This window comes from Haplochromis burtoni, unplaced genomic scaffold (assembly GCF_018398535.1).
Source record: "Haplochromis burtoni strain Fernald_Lab_line unplaced genomic scaffold, NCSU_Asbu1 Contig_477, whole genome shotgun sequence".
Lineage (NCBI taxonomy): Eukaryota > Metazoa > Chordata > Actinopteri > Cichliformes > Cichlidae > Haplochromis > Haplochromis burtoni.
In genome coordinates this window covers 328966-343232 of record NW_024582838.1, presented here as the reverse complement: position 1 = coordinate 343232, position 14267 = coordinate 328966, and the positions used below count along the sequence as shown (strand labels likewise).

At 40.8% G+C, this 14267-nt stretch overlaps 1 protein-coding gene across 1 annotated transcript; it reads left to right on the top strand.

Annotated features, from left to right (window-relative positions):
* Positions 1-239: 239 nt before the first annotated feature.
* Positions 240-13261, top strand: snrpa1 (small nuclear ribonucleoprotein polypeptide A'). The gene is made up of 9 exons (XM_005946240.3): positions 240-436; positions 2297-2444; positions 6743-6821; positions 7140-7186; positions 7276-7378; positions 10900-10979; positions 11165-11237; positions 12533-12626; positions 12980-13261. Exons 1-9 carry the CDS (start codon positions 355-357, stop codon positions 13138-13140), a joined length of 867 nt encoding a protein of 288 aa, XP_005946302.1. The 5' UTR covers positions 240-354; the 3' UTR covers positions 13141-13261.
* The last annotated feature ends 1006 nt before the right edge of the window (positions 13262-14267 follow it).

Sequence of the window (14267 nt, the reverse complement as noted above, 5' to 3'; positions counted from 1 at the left end):
TAATCAACTATTGTCGACACACTTGTGCCACACACTCCACCAGGCGTCATCTATCCGTCACTGCTAGTAAAGCGCTTAAAAACAAACGAACAAACAGCTCTTATTATAATCTACCGGGTCACGCCCTCAGTTGGGACCACTCCTACGCAAAGTGGAAGGATCAAAAACCGAAATGTGCATGCAACACCAGCCTCCCTCCGCGGGAGGCGCTATAAAAAATAAAGCAAGCGTTGTCGCCACGTGATAGGAAAGACCTAAAGCTTTTGTTCCGGGCTGCTTGGTGTAGCGGTGTACGCTCTGGGACGTTTTGCTGTGAGTTTCGAGACGTGATAAGGTTCCTTTTTGTTCGCTGAGATGGTGAAGTTGTCCGCGGAACTTATTGAGCAGGCTGCTCAATATACAAATCCCGTGAGAGACAGAGAGTTGGACTTACGAGGTGAGTTAAACTGTCCTTATTACAGCATACATAGAAAGGCCTGTGCTCATTAGCTTACGCACATTTTACGCGGGCCTTAACGTGAGCCTCATTCAAAAACGTAACCGGGTAGTGTTCAGTTTCCTGCGAACTGCTGCAAAGATAATGCTGGCGTATGTCTAGACACAGCAAGGCTGATTTCACCATAATATGCTGCATATTAAAAGGGTACGTTGAGTCATTCCATCTGAAATCTTAGAGCAAATAAAAAACCCTTAACATCTTCTGCTCAGCCAACTCGGATTTGCCTGAAACTTGTATGTTTTAAAACGTTTGTAATAATTGCGATTACATTTTGTTTCCATATATGAAACAAAACTTTCTGTAAGTTTTGTTTCATTTTAGGTGAATTGAAATCTGAGAATATGTTTGAACATAAATATCTCTGAAGATAAACTTTTTGTGTTTTCTCACCAAAAAGGCTAATTGTAGTCAGCTAGTATGGACTACAAATCCCATCATAACAGACAAAAAACATTAGTTATTAAAAACATTCCTGATTATATTTGAATAATATCTGTTAATTCAGGTTACATCATTACCAAGCTGCATTCTGATAGCAAGCCAATGTTTGCATTCATAGACAGAGAAAAGCCACAGTAAAATAACTGGATATGCAAAATGATTGTAGATGATTGTTGTCAGAGCTGACATAGTTATCTGCACACATTATGTGTGTGTTAGTGAGGAGACGTGATGACTTCCTGCTATTAATCGCATTATATGCATAATCTCACAATGAGTTAAAAAGTTGTGTATTGTATTTTAGTAGTATCAGGATGTTTTGGTTTAACACAAGGTTTGCTTGTTTTATTCATTTTTTTTACATATGCTTTTTAACAGCAGTATTCCTGCTGCGCAGTAGCAGTTGAAGTACTTTAATTTCAACTTAACCATGAATCTGATCTATTAAAATCAAATACTTATTTGCCAATTACAGGGCATTGATGTTTTGTCTAGTTTGTTTTAGAAACACAAGTTGCCCTCAGTTCAATGCAACGATTATAACATTACAAACAAAACATGTTAGTTCAAGAGATGTTCCTGTATTATTAAAATACGACAAATTAACATCCAAAAAACGAATAAATTGCGACTGAAAGGTGTGGTGCCTTGTCTTGTGCATTGTGAGTAATGCACATTATTCTACAATTCATGGCAACCATTTTAATAAAAGTTAAAATCTAAAATAAAATAATTCATCCATCTGCTTATCTGAAATCAGGTCGCGGGGCCTAAGCAGTGAAGCCCAGACCTCTCTGTTGCAAATCGCTCTCTCTAGCTTATCCAGGGAAAACACTGAGGCGTTTCCAGGCCAGCCAAGAAAGCCACCATGTCCTGGATCTACCCTGGGGCCTCCTCCCAGTAGGACATGCCCAGCCAGAACACCTTACCCAGGAGGCAACAGGCTCAATGGCTCCTTTTGATGTAGCAGCTCTACTTTAAGCCCCTCCCAAATGACCGAACTCCTCATACTATGCTGAGAGAGAGCTGATGCACCCTTTGGAGAAGGTTATTGGCTAATTACAGGCCAATAATGTGCCTTTAGCATGGAAACTCCTGTCATGCATCATAGCAGGCAAGATGAGCAGGCTCAAAACATGAGTAAGGTCCTGAAGGGAACTGACAGAAACACCACAGGGGAAAAAGATCGGCTACTGGTAGAGCATCGAGCCTTATGCCAGGAGTGACATCAGGTCACTGATCTACAACAATGATCTCAGAATGTCATTTGGAACAGAGATGTGTAGTCAGATGGTACCAAAGAGAGGGAAGATGCTATCTCTATTTTAAATATTTTCTTTTTTTGTTTTCGCCCAGGTTATAAAATCCCAGTGCTTGAAAATCTTGGAGCTACTCTGGATCAGTTTGACACTATAGATTTCTCTGATAATGAAGTCAGAAAACTGGACGGCTTCCCTTTGCTCAAAAGACTGAAAACCTTGCTAATGAACAACAACAGGATTTGGTAAGTTAGAGAGGTGTGTGTGTGTGTGTTATTGTTTTGCGACCACTGTTGTCTTCACCCTCTTTTCTCAAGCTTCTTGTGTTCCTTCTTATTGATGTTTGTGTGATTACACTCTGAGGAGTCGGCTGTGAAACACGTAGATGATACCCTGGTTGGATTATAAGGTGCTCAAAGGAGGAGATATTGACATAAAGACAAGAAAACTCCTTACCATCTCAAATCCAGCACTCTGCAAAAATATGCTAGCCGAAAGATGGCTGAAGCCTGAGTGTCAGAACCACTATCCAGGGCGAATCAACAAAGCTCCTTGTGTAACCCGAGGAAGAACAGGCTCCTGCATGTCATGTACCATTGCTACTGGGAAATCCTACTAGTGGCTAGACAAAGGTGGGGTGAAACACAGTATGAAGGCACTAATCATGGGAGTACAGGAACATGCTCTAAGCATAAGACTGACTGAGGCATTCACCACGTCAGGAAAGACCTCGGGTGCAGGCTGTGTAGAGATTCCCCTGACGTAATCCAAGGGCATAAGTGGAACACCATAACCAAATACGCAAAAACGCTGCAGCGAGGCTTTTGACAAGATCCTGCAAGTACTCACATGTGACACCGTTATCTCAGTTACACTGGCTTCCTGTTAAATTTAGGGTCAATTTTAAGATCCTGGTCTTGACCTACAGAGCTGTGCACGGACTGGCACCAGCCAACATCTCTGATCTGCTACAGCCCGATGTCCCCAGCAGGTCGTTGAGGTCGTCTGATCAGGGCTTACTTGCTTTAAAAAATACTAAGAGCAGGACTGAGGGTGACAGAGCTTTGGCCACTGTGGCCCCGAGACTGTGGACTCTCCCCCCAAACATTAAGAACTGTGGACTCAGTCGCTGTTTTTAAAAAAAACAACTCAAAACTCACCTTTTTAAAACTGCTTTTGGTTAATTTTTTGCCTGTTTTATTTTCTCTTTTTAAATCTTTTTATGACTTGTAATCTTATGTGCAGCACTTTGTGATTCTGTCTTGAAAGGTGCTATATAAATAAAAATGTATTTATTTATTTTTATTTATACCTGGGATAGCACTCGGCCATGGCGACTAACCTATTGGAGTGTGAATCTTTGTGGATAGAAAAAAGTAGTCAAAAGTATTGCAGCGGCTGCAAACAGTCAGCTAAACAATCAGCTGCAAATTATGCCGGGCGACAGTCATAGCAAAGAGACGAAGCACTTTTTGAATATGGGTAAAGGTGAAAACTGCGCTTCCTCCACTTCCGTACCATTGACTCATTAATGCCGAATTCTCTGGCAGCTGCTCTGTTCCCATGTTGTTGCAGTATACAGGGAGTGCAGAATTATTAGGCAAGTTGTATTTTTGAGGAATAATTTTATTATTGAACAACAACCATGTTCTCAATGAACCCAAAAAACTCATTAATATCAAAGCTGAATGTTTTTGGAAGTAGTTTTTAGTTTGTTTTTAGTTTTAGCTATTTTAGGGGGATATCTGTGTGTGCAGGTGACTATTACTGTGCATAATTATTAGGCAACTTAACAAAAAACAAATATATACCCATTTCAATGATTTATTTTTACCAGTGACACCAATATAACATCTCCACATTCACAAATATACATTTCTGACATTCAAAAACAAAACAAAAACAAATCAGCGACCAATATAGCCACCTTTCTTTGCAAGGACACTCAAAAGCCTGCCATCCATGGATTCTGTCAGTGTTTTGATCTGTTCACCATCAACATTGCGTGCAGCAGCAACCACAGCCTCCCAGACACTGTTCAGAGAGGTGTACTGTTTTCCCTCCTTGTAAATCTCACATTTGATGATGGACCACAGGTTCTCAATGGGGTTCAGATCAGGTGAACAAGGAGGCCATGTCATTAGTTTTTCTTCTTTTATACCCTTTCTTGCCAGCCACGCTGTGGAGTACTTGGACGCGTGTGATGGAGCATTGTCCTGCATGAAAATCATGTTTTTCTTGAAGGATGCAGACTTCTTCCTGTACCACTGCTTGAAGAAGGTGTCTTCCAGAAACTGGCAGTAGGACTGGGAGTTGAGCTTGACTCCATCCTCAACCCGAAAAGGCCCCACAAGCTCATCTTTGATGATACCAGCCCAAACCAGTACTCCACCTCCACCTTGCTGGCGTCTGAGTCGGACTGGAGCTCTCTGCCCTTTACCAATCCAGCCACGGGCCCATCCATCTGGCCCATCAAGACTCACTCTCATTTCATCAGTCCATAAAACCTTAGAAAAACCAGTCTTGAGATATTTCTTGGCCCAGTCTTGACGTTTCAGCTTGTGTGTCTTGTTCAGTGGTGGTCGTCTTTCAGCCTTTCTTACCTTGGCCATGTCTCTGAGTATTGCACACCTTGTGCTTTTGGGCACTCCAGTGATGTTGCAGCTCTGAAATATGGCCAAACTGGTGGCAAGTGGCATCTTGGCAGCTGCACGCTTGACTTTTCTCAGTTCATGGGCAGTTATTTTGCGCCTTGGTTTTTCCACACGCTTCTTGCGACCCTGTTGACTATTTTGAATGAAACGCTTGATTGTTCGATGATCACGCTTCAGAAGCTTTGCAATTTTGAGACTGCTGCATCCCTCTGCAAGATATCTCACTATTTTTGACTTTTCTGAGCCTGTCAAGTCCTTCTTTTGACCCATTTTGCCAAAGGAAAGGACGTTGCCTAATAATTATGCACACCTGATATAGGGTGTTGATGTCATTAGACCACACCCCTTCTCATTACAGAGATGCACATCACCTAATATGCTTAATTGGTAGTAGGCTTTCCAGCCTATACAGCTTGGAGTAAGACAACATGCATGAAGAGGATGATGTGGACAAAATACTCATTTGCCTAATAATTCTGCACTCCCTGTATAATGACTAACCTCGTATTGTGGATGGATTATCTCAGTTGTTCTGAAGTTTGGTCCATTTACAGCATCCTGCCATGCAACTGCATTTGTTCCTAACTAGGACTGGGCGATATGACCCAAAATTCATATCTCGAATTTAATAAATTATCAGCATTTTTTATAATAGTGCTCCATAAATAAAATGTTGTTTTTGTGCATAACAAAAAGCTCACAATTGTGCAGTCAAAATGTAAACTAACAGACGCTGAGCACTAATAACAAAGACAGATTTCCAGCTCCTCTGTTCCCAACTTCTACTGCGTGACTGACAGCCTGGAGTTTGAAATCCTCTTTGTAACCGTGTCTCTAACAGGTGCCATTTATGGTCCTTATACACACACCGTACGGTAATATTATGTTGAAGCACAGTACGTATCACTCGCGAGCCTCCTCGGTAGCCGTAATGCTCCACAATCCATCAAGCGGTGCGGCTTCCGTAGCTTAGCAAAGTCATATTAAAACATTTTTTACAGATTTTGAGCCGTGTACATAAAATCGGTTCGAGGTCAGTAAGCACAACCAGAATTCATACATAAGGCACACTCTCGATTTTTGAGAAAATTAAAGGATTTTAAGTGCGCCTTATAGTGTGTAAAATACGTTATACAGAAGAAAAGAATATATCGCGATATATCGTTATTGCACATGCTTTAAATTATATCGTGATATGGATTTTAGGCAATATCGCCCAGCCCTCAGCTGAAGACAGATGAGGAACACAAGGAGGAAACGTCATGAACAACCTGGCCCCTGCATAGGATGTAGCACTGACAGAGGAAGTGGCTACCAGTGGCCACAAAAAAGGCTGGCTTGAAGGACAGCACAGAGGCTCTGATCATCATAGCACATGAACAGTCCCAAAGCACCAGATCCACAGAGGCAGGAGAAGACCACAGCAGAGATAGGATCCAAGTTGTAGAGTAGGCAAAGGTGCCCCAGAGGCTGTCCAGCAGACAGTAGCCAGATGCAAAATGCAAGCTGGGGCAGTATATACTGACAGGCACAAACAAGTGGCTGGGATGGTATACTGGAACATCTGAGTCTCCAGGGAAACTCAACCAAAGGTGTTTGGTTGCCTGGCCAGCAGCTGCCTGGCAACATCAGGAAGAAGGAACACAAGATAATCGAGAAGTACCAAGGGCTGAAGATGTATACAGACATGTGAATATATGTGCCTGTGTGAATATACCAAATCCAAAGTTTAAAAATGGTGTATAAATGCAGTGTGCCATTCTCTCAACTCTGTTCTGTCTGCTGAAGCTGTAAGAAGTGTGGAAAGTCTTTGGTATTTAACTTTCATACACAAAAGCTGCCTTTGCTAACATTGGTGTGCTGGTAACCTTATGACATGTTCCTTCCAGTCGGATAGGTGAGAACTTGGAGCAATCTCTGCCCAGTCTCACAGAGCTGATCCTCACAAGCAACAACATTCAGGAGCTGGTGAGTGCATCTCAGGAACAGGAACAATGGGACCGGGGGTTCTTTGCTTTCTGTACTGCCCTCTCAGAATTCCTGTCTTTGACTAATAAGAATCATTTAGATGAATTGCACACAAACGGATTTAACTATATACATTTCTGCCATCGTCAAAACTGAGTAAGATGAGCTAAATAATTAAATGTTTATTTGAATTGCATTTTTATTTTAATGTATTATTTTAGTATATTTAGCTGCACAAATTAACTTTACAGATGGAAATGTCCCGTTAATCTCTTTGGAAGCTTAGCCTCTCATTTTAACATTGTTCTTCTCCTGCAGGGTGATCTGGACCCACTGGCCTCAGTGAAGACATTGACCCTTCTCAGGTCTGAATAAACAAACACATTCTGATTATTGAACGGTGTTCTTCACCACAAGTCTTTCATATGTGTTTTAACAATTCCTGACATTCCAGCTTGTTGAGAAATCCAGTGACAAACAAGAAGCATTACAGGCTCTATGTCATCAACAAAATCCCACAGATCAGAGTACTAGACTTTCAGAAGGTAAAGCTCAAGGTAAGTCATGACAAGTTAAAAATCTCATTTAAACATAATTATTGTGCAATAGTGTCCTCAATGGAACTGTACAGTGTTTGCAGCCACGACTAACACCATGCCTGCAGTTTATATAAGAAAGAAATTAGAATAACGTTACGGACTTTACAATGGGTTTCTGCAGGTACCTCCTTTAGTCCCTGCTCTGGGGTTCTGACCTGAGCTGAGCAAAAATGTGATATGAACAGTGTTGGGCAAGTTACTTTGTTACTTCTTTAAAAATATAACTGAGTTACAAGATTCTAAAAGTAATTAATTACTTGAAAAGTAACTATTGCGTTAGTTTAAAAAAAAAAAAAAAGTTTAACTCTGGGGTCCAGGGTATAATTGGCCATTTTTAACTACTTTGTTTTCCCTCCACATTTCACCTTTAAAAACTGTTTACTTTGCCTTGTTTGGTATCATTCTTTTCAGCACAACCTCACGTGTCTGAATTTACAGTTATGTTTTCATTTTGACATACTGTATTAACACAATTGATCTAAAATCAGACAAAAAACATAAAATCAGAGTAGAAAAAGTTTTTTTTACTGTAACAACCACAAACATGTTTATTGAATCATATTTCATAACTTTAAATGCAAATAAAAATTGTCAATTTTAAAATCACTATGCACAAGTTTTGCAAACAACAAAGTTATTTGCAGCCATTTACCTTTTACCCTTTTTTTAATAACCATTTCAAACTATTTACGTAACAATCAGCTGTTCTGCATTCAGTAAGATGCCACAAATTATTTGTGCCACTCAAAAAATTTCTGTCCACTATAAAGGAGAAGATCACAGCCTGATACCTGCAGACAGCAGTCGCCTCATTGTTCTGACACAAAACTATCCACAACTCTACACACTCCAAACTCGCCCGCGCTCTCGCCATCACTCCTGAAACTTCCCCCTCTTCCTAAACAACCAGATGTCATGTTGCCATATCATTTTTAATGGTAGACGTGGTGCATTTCCCCACCAACATGAAAGGGCTGTTTTTTGTTTGTTCGTTGGATTTTTATTTATTTTTTGTTCATAAGCAGAGAGTGCTCGCTGCGCTGTCCTACGACAGTAAAACGGACGAAAGATCATGGGAAAAAAACTATATTGTTTATCATGACTCTGGTTTTACGTGGCCTATCAACACAATTTAAAAACGGTATATATCACCTTGTTGCTTTGTCATCTTGAAGTGGTCATGTGATTGGCTTACCACGACTACTTTATTCTTCCTCAGTCAAACAGCAGCACTCATGCGATTGTTTTGCCCCCTAGCTCCAGGTGTTGTGCCAAAAAGTGATCGTCGGGCAGAAAGTGATCGTCGTCCGCGGGAGCGCGCAGCTGCTTAAAGCTGTAGCGCCCAGATTACTTACAGCTGCTTCCGTGCAACTGATATAAGATGCAGTAAGCTGAAGAGGGCTTCAACCGTCTGTTTGTTGAAGAATAGTAACGCGACCGCACCGCATTTTCTTGTTAACGGTAACGGCGTTGTAACGATAGAAATAGTAATTAGTTTAGTCGTTACTGAAAAAAGTAACGTTCTCATCACTACATTTGAACAGATTGCATGCTACCGATTGTCCAGTCAATGGCATCTCTCCATGAGTCATGAAAGTGATTCCTTCACAAAAATCACAACACAATGCTTTGCTAAAATGACCCCACCCACATGAAGTGTTACTAAGTTGTAATTAAAAATGGCCGAAACTGACTCGAGTTGGGGCAAGATGAGCCGAGTTGGTACTGGAGGAAAGGAGGCTTAGGAGGGAGGGGTTCTTGTAGCTGATTTTCACAACAAGGATGACATGACGAATTGGTCGTTCTCGGTGAATTCCAGAGTGTAGACTGATGATAGGATGGCTCCTGTGCAAAAAGTTTGATTGTGAAATTTCCTCCATACTAAATGTTTCAGAGTCAGCTGTTAGTGGTATAATAACGTGGAAGTGATTGGGAAGAACAGCAACTCGGCCACAAATAAAAACAATCCAAAAGACAAATCGGGCACGGAGGTAGGCAACTCTCTGTAAAGTCAGTGGCTACAAATTTTATGTATCTCAACAGCAGTGCAGTCGAGGGCTTCACAGAATGGGTTTGCATGGCTAAGCAGCTGCATCCAAGCCTTACTTTACCAAAGTGTCTCTTCACCACGCCACCACTGGACTCTAGAGCAGTAAAGACATGTTCTTAGACAAATCATGCTTCTCTGTCTGGGTTTGGTGGTTGCAACGAGAATGTTCAAACTTACTGCACTGCGTAAAGTTTGAACATTATGGTGTGGGGTTGTTTTTCCTGAGGTGGGCACAGCCCATTAGTCCAGGGAAAAGAAATCGTAACCCTTCAGTATACCAAGACATTTTGGACAACTTGATGCTCCCAACTTTGTGGAAACAGTGTGGACATGGCATCTTCCTGTTCTAATATTACTGTACAATATAAAGACATGCTTGAGCGAGTTTGGTGCATAACGTTACCGTTCTATATTCAAATATAGTAAGGGAATGTGGCACCTCCAGATAATTAGTCAAAGGAGCTTGCAAAGAAAAGCGTCTGGACTTCTTTAAGTTGCTTGAAGACGTTTCACCTCTCATCCGAGAAGCTTCTTCAGTTCTAAGGTCAAATGGTGGAGAGTCCCAGATATAAACCTAGTGGGAGTTTCCCCCCACAGAGGGACAAAAGGACCCCTGATGATCCTCTAATCGCCTGAGCCAAGTTGACCACGCAACAGTGGGAAACTGGGTGTGGGTCCCAATCAGCCAGAGTTTCGGGTGTGTTCATTGTGAAACCTGGCCCCACCCTATCATGTGATTTCCTGAGGTCAGATGGCCCAGGATGTGAGTGGGCGTTAAGGCGTCTGGGAAGGGATCTCAAAACTGGATTATAGATGGCAGAAAGTTGGTGTCGTAAACCCCGCCTCTGTTCAAAGATGGTCGCTCACAGTGGACTACGATGACCTGGATGACTGAGAACCTTCACAGACATACTCCAGATAATTACAAAACAGCCTCTGTGTATTTTTAGGAGTCATAAGTTTGAGAGTGTTCAGTTTGTGTGAGCTTCAGTTACATACTAGTTTATATATTCTTCCAAGCACAATATAAATTTTCTGTTAAATATGTACAAAAATCACCAACTCTCTTTTTAAAATGTACTTTAAAGTGTTTGATATATAAAGCTAAAATTTCACAACAATCATTCTGTGTCCAAACTTTTGAGCACAAGATATTTTTAGGCGAATCAGAACATTTGTGATGGATGACCTGGTAGTGACGGTTCAGTCTCTCCCGTTGAGTGCTTTTTTATTTTTATTTTTTTCCTTTTAAATTTCAGAATAACTAAGTCCACACTTTATCATGTAACTTTTTCATAATGCTCATCTTCTACCATAATTGTAAATTATTAGAGGTATTTTAAAACCTTTTTATTCACTAAAGTAGTAATAGTTTGTAAATATGTTGGGTAAATAAGGTTTTGACTTTCATTGTTTGATATTGCTGCAGGAACGGCAGGAAGCGGAGAAAATGTTCAAAGGCAAACTGGGTGCTCAACTTGCAAAGGATATTGGCAGGCGAACAAAAACGTAAGATGAAGTATCTTGACAGCACTTCCTCGCCATCACTGGATCCTAGCTGAAAAAACAGATTTTGTACTGCATAGAAATAAGGAATGCACACTATTGCTGTGTGTTAAAGAGTGAACATCTTTGTTCTATATTGAAACATCCCTACAAGTGGCAAAGGTCTCAATGTAGTGTGTCCCTTTCAGATTTACTCCTGGAGTGGCAGTACAGCTGGAGAAGAGGATGGGGCCCTCTCAAGCTGATGTGGAAGCCATCAAGGTTCAGTTTTTACAGTCGCCTCAATTGTAAAGAAGCAGGATTTTACCACTGTGTTCACATGAGAATCAAACTTTAGAGAAGGGTCCACTTTTACTCCTAAAGTAGTGATCATCAATTCCTCATATGGGGCCAGAGAAGAAAGGATGCGTCCTGTTCTCATTTATAATGAATAATAATACAATAGTGCATATACAGAGTGGAATGGTGCAATACAGAAGTACTGGAAGTTAGAGGAGAGTGTCATGTAGTCCAAGACGTGTATGGAGGAGGGCAGCATGGTGTTGAGGAGCACTCGAGCGCTCCGCACAATCCTCTGCTCTGTGTTCAGACGTGTGGCAGTTTCCATACCAGACTGATGCAGCTGGTTAGGACGCTACAGGTGCCTCTGTAGGTGTTAAGGGGGAGGCGCACCGTCATCAGTCATCTCAGGAAGTCAAGCCGCTGCTGGGCTCTTTTTGTCACCGATTTGTTGTTGCAGCCTGACTAGTAATGTAAATGCTGCATTATTTGCACTGTAACAATTCACTAATAGAAGGGAAATGAAAACATAGCAATGTTTTGTTTTTGTTAAGGTTTCTAAGCTGAACCTTAAAATGTGCATGGAGCGATGGACACAGTATGTCAATGAGATCTTAGAGGTTATGCAGGCATGCATGAGTCTTTTTTTTGGGAGGGAGGGGGGGGTGTATTTATATAATAGAGATTTCGTTTTCAGCTGCCTAGCTTCATGTTTCTCTGAGCCACTATCACTCGAGTGTAGTGCTCTTAAAGTGGAGATGAGCCACATCACAGCTTGACACTGATGGCTGGATTTATTTGAGCATCGTTCTACTGAAGGTATCTGTTAGGAGGGAATTCGTCCTCCCAACTGTCATGATGTCAGGGCTCAGAAAGGACATTTAGATCTTTATAAGAGTCCCTTGAGATAACTGTCGGTGAACTGGCATAAGGAAAATGTAACTTCATTTTTCCCCCTCTGGTATGTTAAGTATAATGGAAACCTAGAGCCCACTTAATGAGTTAATTGCATGTGTTAACCAGCATTTTTGCCGGGAATGTTGCACTTGATTTGTGGAGGGCTTTCGAGCTGCTATAATGCTTACTGCTTAATGTTTGGTGGCTCAGACAGAAGAGCAGAACTGCTTCTCTGCAGACAGGAGACATGCTGGAAAGTTTATTCCTCACTTCCAGCAAAAAGGGGAAAGACCGTGTCTGTGAACAGCATTCAGGGCTAGTGATAACAGAATGTGTTCAGAGTATAGTAGCTAAGTTTTCCATCTTTGCTTGTATTTCAGAATGCCATTGCTAATGCTTCATCATTGGCAGAGGTAGAGAGATTAAAAGGGATGCTCCAGGCCGGTCAGATTCCTGGTCGTGATCTCAAACAAGGTCAGTACGAACTAAAACGTATTTAAGAATTCAATTCTTGAGAAAATGGTGGGGAAATGTGCACTGGGGCAGTGGTATTGGAAGCCACTCCCACAGGCGCTGTATAATGGAAAAACACCAGACCCCAAAATTAATTCTGCTAAGTAGCATTATGTCTAAATAGTATAGCCATCTTTTGTGTTTTATAGATTTGTTAACACACTTTTTAATAGTTTGTTTTAAAGAAACAAAAACAAAAGACAAATGTTGTTTAAAATGTTTATTAACAAAAGATTTATGAAGTTTGATTGGTATAACGTCATGGTATTTGGTGAGTTATATGTATGAATGGATATATTCATGTTTAAAATTAGGTTCAGTTGTGGTGGAAGAGGAGGAGGAAGAAGAGGAAGAGGTTGGCCCTGCACAAACTGAGGCGCACATGGGTGGCACTTCTGAAGAGGAAATCATGAACATGGATCAAGGAGAGGATGATAAAAATATGGAGACAGGGTCACATGTTAATGGATCCTGAGTTTGCTGAAAACATTTTTTTCTTTAGAGTTCTTGTGTTGGATATGTTTACCATGGCTGTGTGTGTTTGTTTTTTTTAAATTGTATAAAATGACTTTCATTAAAGTGATTTCTTCTACTGATTTGAATTGGAATATTTTTTGTTTCTGTTTTGTTTTATCATTAAAGAAATTCCCACAGACCTTTAAGGTCTTTTATGTGTTGTATATATCCAATACCAGTGTTTACACTGTACCACACACAAAAGGGGACAAAGATTCAGTACCACTGTTGATTCATACAGTGCGTCCGGAAAGTATTCACAGCACTCCACTTGTTCCACATTTCATTGTGTAACAGTCTTATTCCAAAATTGGTTATTCAATTTTCATCTCAAAATTTTACACAAAGTGGCAGTGCAGAGAATAAAGGTATGCTTCAAATTCATGCATATTTGTTAAAAATAAAGTACTCCCACTCTTTGCTCAGTACTTTGAGGCTGTAATTGCTGCCAAAGGTACTTCAGTCTTTGTTTTTTTTTTTTTTATTTTAAATTTTTTTTATTTAAGTGTTGTGCTACAAGCTTGCCTCACATATTTATTTTTTTTTTTGACAGTTTATTCCAATCTTTGCAGAACCTCTCATCCCATTCAGCTTGATGGAGCTTGTGTTTGCATAGCTATTTTCAAATCTGTCCTGAGTTGTTAAATCAGGTTCAAATCTGGGCTGCGGCAGACACCGCAGTGGCCCCAACGCCAGTCCCTTGTCTTGGCTTGACTTGTGCTTCAGGTCCTCGTGGAAGAAACCTCTTTTGTCCCAGTCTGGGGTCCAGAGCATTTTGGACAGGTTCATTACTTACTTTTAAGGATGCGGGGAATTCCCATTGTCTGCTCATCAATACAAAAACCTAAGCCTAGACGTGAGTCACTTTCCAAAATTCAGCAACAGTTTGACATTTTCTTTCTCTGTCCCTGGATAGCACCATAGCACAGCACCAACGGACGTCGCAAGCGATGTCTTTCTCATGCTAGCAGCATCTGTCTGTCCCAGATAGCAAGATGACATCAATTTGATTTTTCATCTGAATTATCTCAGTCAATGCTAAATAAATGTTGAATCAATGTTAAAATACCCATGACAGAGTAATAG